At 35.1% G+C, this 19,214-nt stretch overlaps 1 protein-coding gene across 1 annotated transcript in view; it reads right to left on the bottom strand.

Moving 5' to 3' along the window:
• Positions 1–18,857, bottom strand: part of LOC114535972 (E3 ubiquitin-protein ligase rnf213-alpha-like) — a gene marked incomplete at its 3' end in the record, with an annotated part of 86,039 nt that extends 67,182 nt beyond the window's left edge. Inside the window, exons 1-8 of the mRNA XM_028557311.1 lie at positions 18,570–18,857; positions 17,437–17,547; positions 13,363–13,473; positions 11,468–12,738; positions 10,023–10,121; positions 7,925–8,025; positions 5,109–5,267; positions 2,276–2,469 (exon numbers count right to left, since the gene is read on the bottom strand). Of these exons, the coding sequence (XP_028413112.1) occupies positions 2,276–2,469; positions 5,109–5,267; positions 7,925–8,025; positions 10,023–10,121; positions 11,468–12,738; positions 13,363–13,473; positions 17,437–17,547; positions 18,570–18,756 (2,233 nt within the window). The remainder of the gene's footprint in view (positions 1–2,275; positions 2,470–5,108; positions 5,268–7,924; positions 8,026–10,022; positions 10,122–11,467; positions 12,739–13,362; positions 13,474–17,436; positions 17,548–18,569) is intronic.
• Positions 18,858–19,214: the final 357 nt, after the last annotated feature.

Below are 19,214 nucleotides of genomic sequence, written 5' to 3'. Positions count from 1 at the left end.
TGGCAAATTTAAATATAAAAGCTGAGCGTAGGAACGTTTTAGTTATTTTATCTTCACACTGTATTACTGTATTGGAGATCATGAAAATAGAGATAAATCTTAAATATTTATATTAATATATCGAAAAACCAGACTTCGATTCATAAATAAACTTACAGCCGGAAAATAATATATCCCATTTATAAGTTATTACAGTTTTGTTATTATAATATTAACTGTTTGTGGATTGACTAATTGTGCTGGGACTGAAAAGGGGCGTTTGACAAAAAACATAGCCAAACTCGGCAGGCGGTTTTTCGCCGTCGTCGCCTTGCCCGATTTTAGGCTACCCTTTGATTGGACACGGTTCACGGTATCTTGCAAACGGTAGTAAAACTGTTTCATGGACAGATTCTGTAAACAAACACGAAAAAGTTTCGCATTCTACAGTTGCTTGCAAATGGTAGTACCCATGTTATACTAAATCGGAAACTGAATTGTGTGAAGAGGTGTCATTTTGAAGTATGATAATTAAGTGCCTTTTGAAGTGTGTAATGTTAGTTAGATGAGAGAGAGTCACGTGAGAAGAACGTTTTGGAGATGGTATTGGAGTTTTTATATTTCTGTAATATTGATGTGTATTTAGCCCAGGAGAATAAGAAGTTAGTTGATGAGAAGTGTTTCGTTATATTTCATGAGTGCTTCGTTACAATTGAATGCATGAAAAAACATTTTCCGATACGAGAAAACACGAGCAATACGTTAAATGTGTAAGCAGACAAAATAATTGTTTTGTTCCGATAAAATTGTCTTTATTAATTGAACACAAAAGAGAACAGGTTCTTAAAGATTTCACGATTGAGAATGATATGTAATATTCTGACGGTATTGGGTTCGTTAACCGTGAGTAAAAATAATTAACCCAAGATTAAATGTATTTTGTGAACTAAATTGAATATAGCCTAAGAACACTTTTAATTGGTTGAAAAACGAAGCTGTCACCGATGAGGAAAAGTTGTCAGTCGAAAAATTGTAGAAAAATAAGTGAGGGCAGTACCGACTGCAATTTTTACGCATGGAATTTTGGAACGTTGCAAAATTCACAAGCATCGCAAATTTGGGCACCAGAAACTGTTTAGTCTAATCCAAGACATTCAAAGAGTTCATGAACTAGCGACGAATTCGTAGAAATGGTACTAGTCAACATGAATTCTTAGAGATAATACTATTCTCAAAACTATAATTCATGAGTATTATTGAGTATCGAGTATTATTGTTGAAGCTTTCCTGCCATTACCAGCCATTATACCAACAGCCGCAGAATAACACGTTCATCCGAACCGGACAACAAGGGTGAAAAACGTTAACCAATCAGATCGTTTGTTTACATTTTGCACGTTAAACAATCAGAGGGCATAAAATCAGTAACATGTAAACAGGAGGAGTGAGAAAATAACACCTCATTCTAAGCAAGTTACGCCATTCGTCATCGTCCTTGTCGAAATTGTCCTTAAAAATAATAAAATCTGTAGTACCAGCTTGAATGTTTTGCGTTGATACGCTGATCTTCTGTTATTAATAAAGTTTTTAAAAAGTAAGTTTTTCGAGAAAATCTAGAAAATATAGTCAAATGGCTCTCCCAAAACAAATTACAACTTCATATTATTAAAACAGACAAAAGCAATGTTTATAGGATCTTCTTATAACTTGAAACATAAAGTTGGGAATGATCAAGTAATGATTAATGATAAACCTGTTTCTCGCTACTCCTCTTTTCGTTGTTCGGGAGTAGAACTAGACGAAAAAATAATAAGCATATAGATGCAACATGCAGAAAAGTTGCCTCCGGCATTGGAATTATTAAAAGAGAAAAACAATTTGTACCGTACGAAAATACTAAACAATTACTCATCCCCTATGCGATTCACGCTCGATATTGCTGATCGAAAAATGCGATAAAAATCGACCCGCGACTTTACCTTCACATACTACCCTCGACCCTCGATCAAAACCCAAACTCCTCGTTTTATCATAATTAATTTGACTGGTTTTTTTGCGAAAAGTTGATATCGAATGGCACAATTTTCTATCATATAGAACAGGGTGTTATTTTCTCCACACTCCTTCTGTTTATATGTTACTAATTTTATGCCCTCTGATTGGTTTAACGTGCAAAATGTAAACAAACGATCTGATTGGTTAACGTTTTTCACCATGATCTAGACCATTTGTCATTCATTTTGTTGCAAACCCTTGCAAGACTACCACCTCGGAAAAGCATTAAATATATACTCACTATTCTCTGCAGCATATTTTCTGTCAATAACAAGGCATCGGTTGGTAATTCCAAACCATGTGAATTCGACTAGCTCTTCGTAGGTGGGTTTACCCTTCTTAGCCAGCAATACATATTTGTATCCATATCTGCGATCTGCGAGTCGAAGTGGAAACTTGAACTCGCCGTGTAACAGCAACTGTTTGTTAATATGTCTAAAAAGGCAAAGTACAATAAACTTATATTCTCACTGGGAGTATTGGCAAACAATGCCACTTTGTCTACCAAAAAGCTTAACAAACTCCTTAATGGCAATGCTCAAGCGAGCAGGCCTGTATAAAATAGAGTAGAAACAGGTTTTTTCATCGTTTTGCTACGAAAGCCAGCCAGCGGACTTAAGGAGCAATACGGTTGCCCCTCCCACCTCCCGTCGGCTGCGACAACTCTTTTCCTTGCCGCACAGTGCTCTAAGCTGAAAATTATTTTTTTCTCATTCTTAGTTATTTCGGCAAAGGGCATTGTTTCGCAAGGAAGAGCAGTGAGAATTAATACTAGATGGACTAGAATACTACAATAGGGAGCTTCAGATTAAAGGTCTTGGAACACGATAATAAACTGTCCAAATTATATTTGTTTCTAATTGAATGCTCGTAATTCATAATATAAGTTTATAAAGTGTAAACTAAGAGTAATTCATAGTATAAGTTTAAAAAGTGTAAACTTTAGTTTATAAACTAGCCATGGAACTACAGACATTCATGATGACATTGTCACAATTAGTCAAGAAAAAAGTTTGCCGTTTGCTATCAAATATCCTTTACACATTTTTCTTTTTTTGACAATCTAATCTGAAATACGCAATTGAAACCTTTTTGTAATTTGCATTTTCCCGGCATAACCATCATATATACATTAACCATGCACGCTTGGTCTTGTCAGCTACCTCTGTAGTTCAGTGGCACGAGCATTGCCCCGGCATCACAAAAGCGTAGGTTCGATTCCTTCCGAAGGACCTATAGTTGATTTATTTTTCCATCAACTGTTCCTGGTTGAAGTGTGTATAATTCTATTTGAAATTAAGACCCTTCAGGTATTCGTTGCAATGATTACAAAAAAAATTTCTACATCGATGGACAACATCAAATTTCTATAGAGTAATAGAAACACGCCTGAGAGTTAGGGAGAACGAGAAATAGTTTTACTTTGCCCTATTTCACAATTTCAAGTCTAATAGCATGCATTCAGCTTCATGTTACTAGCTAAACCTCCACGGAGAGTATTTAAAATAACGGAATGAATATGATGAAATTGCTTCCCGTCTCACCAGCTAGACCACGAAGATTTTGGTCTTTTGGTCATTTTAATTCAAGAAAGAGCGAGCAAAAAGCGAACCCAAAGCAAATACGCGGAATTGTTTTAAAATTCCGCCAAATTAACATAGTTGTTATACATAGTATAGGCACGTATAAATCATATTGGCATTCGAGCCCGGCGATGGTTTTGAAGCGCTCATATTAGTTGGAAATGCGAATGCTCTTCGCCTGGCGCTATCAAATTTCCTTCGTTTGAGCGTTTACTTGCGATCTAATATTCTGCGTTCGCGCTGAATGAAGAAGAACGCAGTTTATTTATAATTTATATGAGCTTGATACGTCGTTTTCCAAAGTCATATTGGGCTAAGAAAGGCTTTTATACCATCGCTTTAACTTCAAAAAGTGTTTTTTTATATTTTAATGTAAACGGTCGCTTCAAAATCAAAGCTTTTACAGCCAACGGCATGTATATTTATTCGAAGAATATTTCAGGTTCTGTACTTAAAGATTTCGTACTATTTTGTTGTTTTTCTAAAGCCTCGAATGTTGAAATTTTAACAGTTATCTAAGCTGGTAGTGTCTATGCTGGTAGGGTCCTTCAATGTTATGACTATTTTTTTGTAAGAAATGATAAAAATATTGGCTATCAACGCTTTGCCATTGAGTCATTCCATAAATTATAGATAATCTATAGCCTGAGAAAAAAGCGAGGAGTGCTGAATGCATGTATTTCTAGTTTTAATATAATTGCGTAATTTCTAAGGATACGCGCGAAGCCACAGCGAGGGAACGCAGACGACACGCCTGGCAGAAAATGCGTTCAAGATGGCGGAACGTTAGAACGAAGAAATATTGAAGAATCCATTTGAATCTATTTGATTGTTTGGATTTAAATTGGCGAGGGGCTACTGTATGCATGTATTTATAGTATTATGTTAACAAACACGACATCACGACCACTGCTGAGGACAGAGATAGCCATGTAAACAAAAGAGCGGGAAAATTGATTACTGAGGAGGAAAATTGCAAAATATTCGCTCAGTTTAAGAAATAAATTAGAAAGAATAAAAATTACTTTGTTTAATTGCATTTTGAATAAAGAAAAACTGGAAGGTAATACAGACAAAAGCAAAAACTATAATAGCCAATTTAATTAATGCGTCTAAAAAATGAACAGTACACAAAGTGCCATATTTACTCCACGCGCATCACACATAGATCAGGGGTTATATATTGGCGTTTCACCGCTCTATTTTATAGACGCCCTTCTAGTGATATATACACGTATTATTATCACATACGTTAAAAAGTTTTCAAGTTATCAACAAAGGGAATAAAGCCAATACAAAGGATAACATGCAAATAACAGTGCGTTGACGAAAGAGAAAAAGTACACGATATCGTTAGGATTAATCGACTTTTTAACCCGCCTCCTTGTCAGTTGTCTCAAGGATTGAAAACAAATTTTACCACAATAAAAAATAAGGAATAAAAACTGAAACGACAAAATAACTCCACTCAATAACGTATATGTAACCTACCCTGCTTTATTCATAGGTACCCCAAGTTTATTCCAACCGCCAAAACCTGGTTCGTCTCCACGGATAACAATCTTCGTGTCGCTATCAAAGTTGAATTTATCAGATAATGCTGCGTGGAAAACAACGGTTAGAGTTTTCTCCGTGACCATGTTAGTTGAACTAAATATCAAAAACAAAATATTTAACATTTATTAATTCATAAATATATATAAGTATATAAGTATATAAATAATATATATTTTGGTATGATAGTTTGAAGATAGGACCGGAGAATATTTTGCTGCGCGCACACGCGCATACTTGCGCGCACACTGCGTTGATTAGGCTAATAGGAATCGCTTTGATAAAAACTGCTTTCCTATCAGACAAGAGGTCTACGCGTGATCAACACGAGCGGGCATCATATTTGACGAGATTTGACGCCCTCCAAGAGTGGACCTCTTGTCCAATAGGAAGGCAAAAGAAGATAAATTTTGACACTAGATATAATAAATAACAGATATAATAAATAACAAATAATAACAAATCCTAACTTATGGGCAACAAAGGCGGTCTCGGTTCAACAAAACACACTGTTCACCTCGGCGTCAGTAAATAAGTATTAATTGTTGACCTCTCTCAATCTTCAGCTCTCAATTTTGAACTATTAAAGCAACGGCTTTGCTGAATTTGCTTATAGTGCTAAGCATATAACAGTTAAAAAATTCATAGCTGGCTTGAAGACTCGGCATATCGGTAAAAATTATTCAGTATAAAAAATTTTTCATTACCAGAAATTAGTCACAAGATGGCTATCGCTTTTGGACTAAATTTCCATTTAACTAATCTATCTTGTACAAGTAAAACATCTGCACACATACAGCAGTAGAATATAAAACGAACAAATAATAAAAAAAGGCCCTTGGCCTTATAATTTATGACCAACTTAAATAGGATGAACGTAATAACGAACAATGCAAAACAATATCAGTTTTATTCTAGTCCTCTTACGGAATGCTAAATAGTTTGTCTTACAAGAGGCATTAGTTACAATGCATAACTCACTCGTGCTACAATACTGCATGAAATTCAAATTTTTGGCATGCTAATAATAGCTCTCATTTACACTGGCGGTCAAAAAGAACTGCTCAAAACAAGTTAAAATGCTCTCAAATGAACGTAACTGTCCCTCTAACAATATATACGAGTAAACATAAACTAGATTACATGCTAAACTATATGAAATATTAATATTTTGTTGTCCCTCCTTTGGCCTTATAATTGATGTTATAATTGTTGCATACTTATTGTTAAGGTGGTAATCTTCACGGTCAAAAGAAATTCATCCTATGGACAGTCTTTACAGCAACGAATAAATCATGGACGCTTTATGAATGAATTCCTTTCTTGCACTATTCCCTTGACATTGTACCACAGATTTTCAATAGGGTTAAGGTCTTTTGAGTGTGCAGGCCAATCCATTTCTGTCACTCCCTCTTTCTGAAACCATTGTTTGACAATATCTTGGAAGTGTGGCAGGTTGCATTACATTGTTGAAATATTGTTTGGAATAAAAGAATTATACAAAATGCCTATGAAGCTCTCTCATATATTCGCTTCTTATTTATGAATTTGTATCTAAACAGTTCTTTTTGACTGCTAGTGTACAATAAAAGATAGATTGTCACGATTCCTGTTACATACGATAATAGCAACATTTGAGCAGTTCTTTTTGTTATAACTAGTTCAAATTACAGTATTAGATCTGTTCAAATTTTGAAACCCTTCAATGGCAACCATCAAACAATTCTCGATAAACTGAAATTAATAATGATGTTTAACATCATAAATAGTTTGGTACCGACCTACCTAACAATGCTGTTTCGTAAATGTAACAATACGAATTATCACCTGCGAAACAATAATTTTAACATGATTCTGTCCAAGCCGAGTTTTTAAAAAGAGTTTCACTCATCGTGGAGCAGCTTCTCGGAGCAAGCTACTGTTTTACTAGAATTTCAAAAAAATTTTCACCGATTGATTTTAAATTGCAGCATTCTGCGTCCTGGCTAGTTAAATCGAAGATTGTATATTCTATATATCTAATTTATTTCAATTTTTATTATCCTTATCATATTTGTGTGATACACGGCCCTTTGAAAAATCGGATATGCATGCCTGCTAGATTTCTTGAAAGCACTTCACCGTATCGACTTCAATATTTAAAAGCAGAAACATCAATTGGATCGCCAACGCCGTAACCGACAAAATGTCCTTACAAATGTTTTGAAATCTGCCAACCATGTACGCCATTTGGCCGCTATGTTTCCTCCTGCCTCAACTTCAACGTCAAATGGTGGCATATAAGCGTGAGATGTGTTTTAATAACTTATTTTAGTTTTCGTCGCCCATGTAATATTGCTCGTTTGTCATACTTTATTGTCTTCCCTTGCATATCCTTACATAATCCTTCCACTAATTAATGTGAATATCCCAATGTCAATTTCTAATCACCCCTATATTTAGCCATTGTCTGTCAAGTCTTGCAAGGCCGTGCATCTGTATGAATTATTACACTATTGATCCAACAACGGCGATTTTAAGTTTTGTATTTTTACTCTATGTACTTTATAGTAAAAGTTGAATGCCATTATGTATGGTGATCATGTACACTGATCGCACATTTCTGGTAAAGAGCATAACATGTATATTGTTCACTTTTTTTAAGGAGAACTTTTTGGGCAATAAGAAACGTCTCATATACGTTCTCGTGTCATGAAATCAAATTTAAAGTCTTCGCAAATTTATAAACTTCACGAATATTAATGCTAACTTACGTAGTAGTCTTTCTTTTGTTCTTGTTTTTCTTTCCTATAGTTTCATCCTCGGAAAGTGGTCGTTTTCTGTAAAAGCGACCGGATTCGTCTTGACCATCTTCCTAAACATGAAATACGCAATTATATATTTATTATCATCATTGTGAAGACATTATGGAATACTAAAATTATCTTGCAAGGTTGTGCAAATGAATAACTAACACTCGGGAGGCTTAGAAAAACGCCTGATGGGATTATAGAGGCGCCCTTAGAAAAGGAAATTTCCGAAGAAATGGAAGCACTGAATGCATGCGATAATTCCCCTCAATTGGACGTGACGTCATACAATCACGTCTATAGACACATGTCATACATCATCTATTGCAAATGCTGAGTTATGCATGTATGTACCATTCTTTTGGTTTTTCTTTTAATAAATATTTAAAATCTATTGACGCTTCTACTTTTAAGTCTTTAAGCGCTGTTAAGGTCTGAGTTCACACGATCACAGTCTGTTTACACGATTTTGTTGGATCCAATTCACTTCTGACGTATGGAACGTATAGTCTGTTGTTGATAAAGCAGTACTGCATTGGCTTCAGTGCATATGCTGCCCATAACATTAAAAGACAACAAAACGACTATAAAACATCCATCCCAATACAACATTTTATTACACTCTGCTGACTTTTCTTAACACTTCGAGCACTCTTTACTAATTAACATCCTTCAAAATTACAGTTGCATTGGAAGTTGCAAGGAAAATTGCATGGTTTACAGTGCCTTAAGACGCAGTTCACATCCAGCGCGGTTACAGAGACTTAACGAAGCGTAAAATGAAGATTTTAAAAGTAAAAAAAATATTAACGTTTAAAAGTAAAAAAAAAATTTGACCGCTCAAGATTACCACCTTAACAAAAAGTACGCCACGCCGGTGTTAAGGCTATCATCAATTATAAGGCCAAAGGAGGGTCAGCATAGCTCATATAGCTTAGCATGTAATCTAGTCTATATTTACTCGTATATATTGCATGTTAGAGGGACAGTTACGTTCATTTGAAAGCATTTTAACTTGTTTTGAGCAGTTCTTTTTGACCGCCAGTGTATTTAAGCTAACAACCATCCACAATGTGTTCTTCATATCGGTAGTATAGTTACAGAAGATACACAACAGATGATCTTGATTGCTTCACAAGCAGACAATTTCAAAAAATATAAAATGAAACATACTCCGATAAGCAAATACATATTGCAAACCCAAGATTTGAGTCATAAGAAAGACAAGACGCAATATTCAATTGGTTATATAGAATTAAAGTAATTCCGAAAAATGTAAGCATAATACATAATACAAAATATTGTATATAAACGTAAACCATTCTGCTGAAGATGAATCGATCTTGATTCGAAATATACAGAATAAAATTTGCATTATGTTTTCATTTTTCGGAATTAGCTACTTTAATTCTATATTTTCTAAAACTATCAGCTGGTAAAGGATTCAATTGGTTATATTTCAACTCTATACTTCAGAATTATTGACAAACCAGTCTGGTTTGCAAGATGTTTTTGTTTACCAAAGTATGTTTCATTTTAGATCATCTTGAATCAAAGCAACTCCATGCACGCTTCGCTAATAAGCTATCAATGATGCATTGTAATAAGGCAAGTCTCCATCTATAGCCGTCAAAGCGCTAACACATAACGCAAATCGTTTGCTTTTGATTGGCAATTTCTTTTCTGCATTCTAGTGAGCTCAAAAGAACAATTTTCGAACAGATTCCTCTTATTAATCCGCTTATATAACCTTTGGGAATACAGAATTCAATATTTATGCTCATCAAGCCTGAGGCGAGTAAACGTGACTGTGCAAACGTCTAGAAAATAACCTGTGAAATAACCTATGAAATTTCTGAGTAACGTTTAACAACTCAAAATATTTTTGGTCGTTTCTTTCGTACTTTTATTGTTTTCTTTAAAATTATCTATTTGTTATCTTTGCAATTGGACAAAAAAAGACTTGTCGCCGATTTGAAAGTTGACAGAACCTACTTTGGTGATTTTCGAGTGACCGAAATATGCTATAAATGTATACTTATATGTACTTATATGTAAGTACCTCAACTTCAGGTTTTGGAGGTTTCTTTTCTGATAAAGGATCTTCAGATGCCTCCATAACTATTTCTAAAATAGTTTTTCTCTTTTCAGCATCTTTTTCCTGTTTTAAAAATGTGAAACAAAGCTGTCAGGTTTTACATGAACTAAATGTCGATACTATAATAAGAGTGTAACTGACACAGTTTGGTCTTGTATAGAGCTTTTGAATGTTAGAAGTATACTTAATTTCAGTTTTATAACGGTAAATATCATAATTGGGCACAAATTAATGTTCTTGTTCGTGATAAGAAAACTTGAAAAGAAGAGTTAAATATATTATTATATATACGCATGATGAAATGATTCGTCGAGAAAAGCCGACGGAATGACGGAACGATATACAAACTAAACAGGCGTGTAGGAAGGTAAAAAGGCCAGGTAGCTAGGCAAGCAAAAATACGGCAAAAAGTACAAATGTATAAAAGTCTGGCAGGACTTTTAAGCATGCATGCAGTGAAACGTGCGTCCTAACAGATTTTGACGAAGCGCTTTGAAAATTTTATGATTTAAAATGCTAATATAAATAAACAAATAATCATGCGATGTTGCCCGTACAACTCGTGATGTTTGAAATTTGATGTTTGATACCAAATTTAGCTATAATTTCAGCATTTTTCATAATTTAATTGTGACTAAATTCGATCCTACTTTAAGGCAGAGCTCCTTTAATTGCCAAATCATTCTGGTTTCGCCATGGGAATTTGACACAAAATAATAGCAGAAAATGACATGGGTATATACGGCATTTTCGAGTTGTAAATTGGTGTATATGGGAAACAAATTAGCTTGACGTTTTTGCGTTTCTTTTGACAAAATGTCGCCTCAGGTAAATCCTACGGGCTCGCCTTTAAATGGACGCAAAAATTCTTATAAACCATATGTTGGGAATGCTCGTTGCGTGGGTGGCCGCGCCCGCCTAATAAGGTGGCCGTTTAACAGAGAGAAGGCTATTATAACAGTATTTATATTACAAAATTTTAGGACATTGATATGTGGCCATTTAATAGTGAGTGGCCGTTTATTGGAGAGCCGCTAAATAGAGGTTATTGCAACAATTATTCGCCTGAGGATTGGTAAATACCACTAAATAATAACGTTTACTTCTGGGTTTTTTCGCGATATTCGAATAATTATTGAAAGACCTGCATGTATGAGTTTGTTAGTATGCATTTCACTTTTAGGACTGGTAATCTGAAGGTAATCTGGTAATTAGTTGAATGTAAATATCATTCTGATAAATGCAAAAGAGGGCCCATGCCACAATCTTTCTCATTTTGTTCTTGGCGGAATTTGGAATGTCACGTTCGTACGTTAAGATACGCCAATTAGTAAGAATCCCATAGTGTAAATAGGCCTTTAGCTAAAGTAACAAAGAACGCGTGCTGAACTACTTAGAAATATACATACCTGAACACTTTTGTCTTTTCCTGACTCTAGGCCTTTTTTCCCGGGAGAAGGCTTATCACCTTTTTGTTTTTCGTGTGTCTGCGTAATTTTAGTTTCCTGAAATTTATGTTCGTTCCCATTTCCCTTTGAATGGTTCTCTTTACGTTGTTCAATGTCTTTCATTTCAGTCGACTGTGTGTCAGTCATATTCTCTTGAGTAGCACATGATTTTTTTTCGTTTTCTGTCTCTATCCCTGGTACTGCATGTTTAGGATCTGTATCACCCCTAACATCACTTACTACAACAATCGAATTTCCTGCAGAGGCGGCTGACTGTTGTCTGCTATCACTCTGCACCTCTTGTTCCACTATCTGTTGAGGGTCTGTTTCACTACCTACATAAGCTTTCACATAGGAAATTTGATCATCAACATTCACATTTTCTAAAGTGGCCTGTATCCCTGGCTCAAATATCTTCTCAGAGTGTGTTTTATCACCTTTATTACCCTCTACATCAATATCTTGATCGTCAACGATTAAATTCCTTTGAAGAGTAGAAGACTGGTGTTCGCCTTCTTTCTGCATCACTGGAGCAATTAACTGCTTAGGGTCGGTTTTATCACGTACATCATTTGCATTGCCAACAGTCATGTTAGCTGCAGATTCAGACGACTGTGCTATGCTACCTGTTTGTATCTCTTGTACAACTGTATACTTAGAATCTGTTTTGGAATCTTTTTCACCACTTTTGCTTTCTGCATCAAAATTTTGATGATCGCTAGCAGTAAAGTTCTTCTGAGAAGCAGGTGACAGTTGCACGCTTTTAGTGGGCATTCCTGGCAATGCCGCACGTTCAGGATTTGTTGTACGAGTATCATTTCCACGAATAACCGCGTCATCGCCCAAGGACTTTTGCACATCTTCTGCCAGTCTTTCTGCATCGCGTGTTTCCTCGAATTGTTTAATTTTCTGAATTTCACTAGCGACCACAATAGCAAGATCTACACTTTGCTCAGAAGTACCGTGGACATTATGGGTGTCTGAAAGATCCTGCTCAACACCACTTGCAATTGGCATAGTTCCACTTTGAGCACCATCATTTTTACCCGTACACATGGTTTCTGGCGATGTAAGCTGTTGGGATCCTTGTTGCACTGCCTCTTCAACAACAATTTTGGCCAAAACAATTGGTTGTTTTACCTCAATAACATCACTTGAAACTACAGCCACACGGGTTAATGTCTGTTCTGATTCACCACACACTGCAACATGGTCGTCAGACGAAATGGCATCTTATAAAGTAAAAATTATTATTAGTTAGACAGCCTAAATCGTCAACTAGTGAACGCCTTAATTGCTAATTTGTTTTGTCGAAAAAAAATTGCCTTTTCAGAAAAAATTAAGATTTTTCAGGATCTTCGACGGCCTGTGTTTTAATAACAGGGAGATTCAAAGAGGACGTGGAAATGGCGAATGAATGGCGTGATGCATCTATTTGGACATGCCACGCCATTTATTCGCCATTTTCAAGTCGTCTTGACGTTCACGTCCTCCTCAATCTCCTTAATAATCAAAGACCCAAAACCTCGCTCTCATAGTCAAAGACGCAAGGTGCTTGTAGCAGATACTGTAAATTTGGACCAATGGCCATGCTGAAATGGTAACATATATTACGTATTACTAAAAACATACTGTACAACTAGTGACTTAGAGCAATTCACTGGGGCAATTCATTTTTGCAATTTTCCCTTTTCACTGATGTGAATAAGTGAATTATAATGCAATAAATGGACTTTGTTATAGTTCATCACAGCTGCGCCCTGTCCCTGTCAAAATTTAAGGCATCAATGTAGTCCAATGGTAAATGGATCTACACAAATTGACACATATAAATGTATTTGGATACAAATCCTTACCTTGCTTACTACCAAGAGTTGAAATAATTTCTTCTATTGATGTCCCACACCCAAAACAGAATTTATGTTCTTTTGGTTTAAGCTTTGAATTACACTTAGGGCAAAAAACATCTAAAATTATAAGCAGAATAAAACTATTCAAATAGAAAATTTAAGATTTTTTTTATTTTTCGTCGTCGCAAGTGTGTTTTGGCGCGAAATATACTAGTATTTGAAAAGTGTATGTGACCGTATTTATCACGTTTGTTTACATTTTTGAACAGTTGAACTTCTATACTTTTTAAAGTACGATGTGCTTCTAAATGATGTATGTACTGTGTTGTTTATGTTCAGAAGCTCTATTTTGGACTGGCACGTGCGCAGAACGCCGGAGTTAACGTTAGAACAGACGTCATTGTTCCAGACAATTGCCAAATGCTTCGAAATATCATGGCCATATATACATCTGTACTTGTCTCATAAATATATATATATAATACATATATAATATATATATATAATATATATATATATAATATATATATATATATATATATATATGTTATTAAACCCACTGAAAGGGAAGTTTTTGAATTGAGAAATTGAATACTTAATATATACTCCCCTAAATTTAAACCCCTTGGAATATAAATATTCAATTTCTCAATTCAAAAACTTTCCCTTTCAGTGGGTTTATTAACATCAGTGACGTCAATAATTTGCACTAAAAAGTCATTAAACTCTATTTAAGGACATGGAGAGGATCTTATATCGTTTCTGACGAAGGGGCCGTGCCCCGAAACGTAATGCATTTATTATATTTTTCTTATCAAATGATGTTTTACTTTTAGTTATAATGGTGTTTTACTTTATATATATATATATATATATAATATATATTATATAATATATATATATATATATATACATATATATATATATATATATATATATATATATATATATATAAATAAAGTATAAAAGTTTTTTTAATATATACTGTATATAATATAGAAAATTACGTTGATAAGGTGCTGCTTATATGCTCCAAGCATTTAAAGGTAACTTTAAAATCCTGGTACATCAAAATATTTAAGTCTTTTCAATGTTCACACCCATGCATATAAACTTCTTAACATAGTTTAGGCTTGGAAGAGCAACACACATAATTTAAATGTCAGGACATTAAGTATATATTGCTATGAGAACTTAATATTCCAGAAGAGTCAAAATACCTTTTAGGCTGGTGGAAATTTAATTTATAAAATAAATCATTTGCTGGGCCATCATTTGCTGGATAACTTGCTCGCCAATATCTGAGTACAATTAATTTTTCCAAGAACTTGGTAAGTTGAGTTGATGGATTTACCTGAGGGCCTTCGTCAGGAGAGTTAGTATGAAAATAAATAGGGGAGAATACATGTTTTGTATGGGGGCAAAATACGTGATAAAAATGGGCAAATAGAAAACAAAACATCAAAACAAATTGGAATACATTACATTGCCAAAGAGTCGCCTGATTGTGGGCTGAAAGTAGCCCGCAATGAGGGAAGCCAAACACAATGATTACCAGAGATAAAGTGTCTGGCAATTGGCCAATGCCACATGGGAATGTGCCATTGGGCTCTGAACAGTTTTGCTGTAAAGAGCTGTGAACCAATTGCCTTCAATTATGCTGTTAGGGATATCTTACTTAGGAATTTTCATATCCTGCAGAATGATCCCGAAACATCTTCCATTTTCACCGATAACCCCCTAGTCTCTTTTCGGCAAAACAAAAATATCCGGGACACATTGGTTCACAGCTCTCTACAGCAAAACTGTTCAGAGCCCAATGGCACATTCCCATGTGGCATTGGCCAATGTAAAACATGCTCATTTACCGATTCTGGCACTGTCATTTCGGCTCCCAATTCACAGTTTTTCATTACGCACTATTTCACATGCCTCTCCTCCAACCTCATTTGTTGCATCTGAATATCTGACACTACCCTGTATGTAATTGGGCCAACCCATGATCAAGTTTGTTCAGCACTAAATAAAGTTTTATCTGCGATGCAAAACTGGTGTAATAGTAACCTATTAACACCACATCCAGGAAAAACAGAATGCATGATATTAAGTCGAAGCAACTTTATAGGACCACTACAAGCGATTAAACTGGGAAACCACTGTATTAAACTGGTTGAAAAATCAAGATGTCTGGGTATTGAAATTGACAATAAACTAACGTGGAAAGCCCATGTTCAAAAACTAATAAAGTCTTTTGTACAGAAACTTAACCTTTTAAAATCTTTATACTTTCTCCCTATCCAAGCCAAAGGGGATTTTTACCATAAAGTATTACTGCCCTCAGTTACTTATGGTTTGATCATTTGGGGATCATGTGGAACGGTGCTCTTTGACGAATTGGAAAGAATACACGTACGAGCTGCTAGAATCATCTATGGGATGGACTGGCAAACACCGACAGCAGACGTTTACAGGAAAGTAAAATGGAAATCACTAAAAGAAATCTATTCTGAAAAGTTACTGACTTTAGCACATAAGTGCTATTATGGTCATTTGCCTGAACTACTTTTGCCGTATTTAGTTAAATACAAAAGTAACTATAACTTAAGACGGAAACAAACAGTTTTACTACCTAAGCCAAAATCTGAATATCTGAAAAAATCAATTTTTTATCAAGCTGCCGTTTTATGGAACTCCTTGGAAAATAACCAAAGAGCTATAGTTAATTTAGGTCATTTTAAACATGAAATACAGAATAATTAATTATGTATATAGTTAGGTTAATTAGTATACTTGTGTACTATATTTTAATTATTAGGATACACGACCACATCAGCTATGCTGTAATTTTATCGTGTGAAAATAAATGCTTTGTATTGTATTGTATTGTATTGTTCACTATATATCGGTGAAACTGGAATATTTCTAAGGGTTGGGTTTGGTGAACACCTTAGGCCGGTTAACAACCACGATAACACCAAGCCTGTTACCAGACACTTTACCTCTGGTAATCATTGTGTCACGGACATGAAAATTAGAGCCCTCTGCCCCATTTCCAGTACTAACGATAGCCGTAAACGACAAGAAATGCGAGTCATCCACAGTCTTGGCACTCTCCATCCCTCTGGCATAAATGAAAGACTCTCTTTGATATAAGCTACTTCACCCAGAGTAATATGACTATCATTGCTTTGTTTACATCAAAGCTGGTTGCAATGCATTCCGTTGCTGATCAGGCTTCCCTCATTGCAGGCTTCTCTTAGCCCACCATCAGTCGTCTTTTTGGCAATCTAATGTATTCCAATTTGGTTTGATTTTTTGTTTCCTATTGGCCCATTTTTATCACGTATCTTGCCCCCATAAAAAACATGTATTCTCCCCTATTTATTTTCATACTAACTCTCCTGACGAAGGCCCTCAGTTCGAAACGTCGAGAAGTGCTTTGTCTAATTTAGGCAGTTGTTATATCACATTTGATGCTAAGTTGTTTGAAGAAGCTGCCACGCTGCTCCCTGGTTATATTAAAACTTATTTAAAATTTCAGTTTTATAATGAGAATTTGACCATGCAAGCAAGACAATGGATGTTTGGTCCATTAAAAATGTTTAAATCCAGGTGATCATGCAGATCTGCGAGTTAAGCTATAATTCAAAATATATTGTATGTTGTTGGAGATACAATAGGCTAGCTAGTCACTAGCTGCATAAAAAATTAAAAGTATACCAATTTCCAGTCAAGAGCTATATATCTACGGTAGTCAACTTGTTATTTTTGAATCTTTATAAAACAATTAATGCATGCATCAATCTTCACTCAATATATAGTAATTTACAAATATTGGTAGCATGTACGGCAATTCTTGTTGAGAATTTCTTTTTGACTGATGTGATAAGTAAGTGAGTGCAATAAATGGACATTAATTGTTATATGTTCAATACAACTCAGCCCTGCCCCTGACCTTTAGAACCTAGTGACAGTCAAAAATGGTAAATGGTACAATGGTACATAAATAATGAACATGTCAATGGTAGATGGATCAACGCAAATGGAAACATATATAAGTATTTAAATACACATCCTTACCTTGCTTACTACCAAGAGTTGAAATAATTTCTTCTATTGATGTCCCACACCCAAAACAGAATTTATGTTCTTCTCGATTAAGCTTTAAGTTACACTTAGGGCAAAAGACATCTAAAATTTCAGGCAGAAAAAAATACTTTTCAAAAGGACATTCCTAGACTCTTGGCCAATCGTTTTAATGATACATTTGTCCCATTTTACAGATCGAGCAAATTCATATTTTTATGTTGTTGCAATTCCTTCCCAAAAAAGTCATCTTAGCTCTAGCCTGGCCACGAAATATAATTAAGGCTATATTATATAATTATAACACAAATCATCTTCCAAATTAATTATTTGTGAATTCACACAACCAGAAATACAACCTATGAATGACCATGTTTTAATTTGGATTTTAGAAGCTGGGAATTCAGTACAATTAATTTTCCAAGAACTTGGCAATTTGAGTTGATGGATTTTATTTTTCTCAGCAATTTTGTTTGTCGAAGCAAGGAAAGAGTTCTATAATTTCAGGCAGTTTGAATTTGACATATCGTCCATAAGTTTCTCTTTCAACACATTTAATAAAGCCTAGACCCTAATTATTAAAACTGTTAAAATAAATTCAAAAAACTAAAACTTAAAACCATGGCAAATAAAATATATATTTCGCTGATTCTCAGCCTCTTCAGTTTGACGCCATGTTAAATAATATTTATTTTACTAATAATAATATTTTATATAGTTATTAATAATAATATTTTATTCATGTCAAACCAGTATTAATTCAGGAAGTTAACAATTTATTATTTTTATTCATTTACATGGGAATCTGCCTATAAAGCAAGAGAACGGAAGTTGGGTCAGAAAGAAACTAACCGAAAGTGCGCATTGTATTTAAAAACGTTTCGATACAAGTGTGTAAAGATTTGTGAGTTGAGTTAACGGCTGTAATTAGTGTTGGAGTTACATGTACAACACTCGAAATAGACTGGGTAGCCATATATACTAATTTCCATTCGAGAGGGTAGTCGATGTTCTATTTCGACTGTTTAAAACAAAGGCAATGCATCTTAACTCCTTAGCAATTTACAATTATTATTGGCAGCACATATTCAAGTATATATATTGCACACTAGCTATGAAATACCTACCATTTTTGTTTATCTCTGCGTGGTGATCAAGATTGTCAGGTATAGACTTCGAGGATAAAGAATCTGTCGAAGATGATGAACCGTCGGATGTTGCTTCGCCACTGGCACTGGTCGACAAAGAATTGATATTCTCGCCTTGTTGCTCGTCGCTACTAGGCCAAGGAGTTTTCTTCCTATCGCCTTCCATACGAGCAATTTGCCGTTTCAAGCGTTTAAATCAAAATTGCCTACATTTGAACGATGTTCTTAAATTCGTTGCTTGTCGCTCAATGAGTCCTATCAAATAATTGTTAAATCGAAAGTGAATCTTCAGGAGTAACAATTGCGTACCTGGAAACAAAGGCTTTTCCCAGAACTGTTTTCCCGTCGTTCGTCTGGACGCGATCCTCCGAACTCTGTGGCATCAGTCTAGTCCCAGGCCTTGTAAGCGCGCCACATTGTGCCTTCCTGGGGTGTTCCTGTGTTCCTGGAGTTCGATAAGAGTTCGATGAGTACCTGATAGTACAGTCAAAATGGTAAAAAAGGTCGGAAAAAATTAGTAAGAAGTTGAAAATTGGGGTATTCACTCATTTCAGTGACCTTGATAACATAGTAAAAGTCCTCATGTATCCGACTGGAGCTTCTGCCGTTATGAGGTCATGACGT

This window comes from Dendronephthya gigantea, unplaced genomic scaffold (genome assembly GCF_004324835.1).
Source record: "Dendronephthya gigantea isolate DGI-Jeju-01 unplaced genomic scaffold, DenGig_1.0 000128F, whole genome shotgun sequence".
Lineage (NCBI taxonomy): Eukaryota > Metazoa > Cnidaria > Anthozoa > Malacalcyonacea > Nephtheidae > Dendronephthya > Dendronephthya gigantea.
The sequence above is the reverse complement of the archived record's forward strand: the minus strand, read 5'-3'. Positions and strand labels throughout refer to the sequence as shown.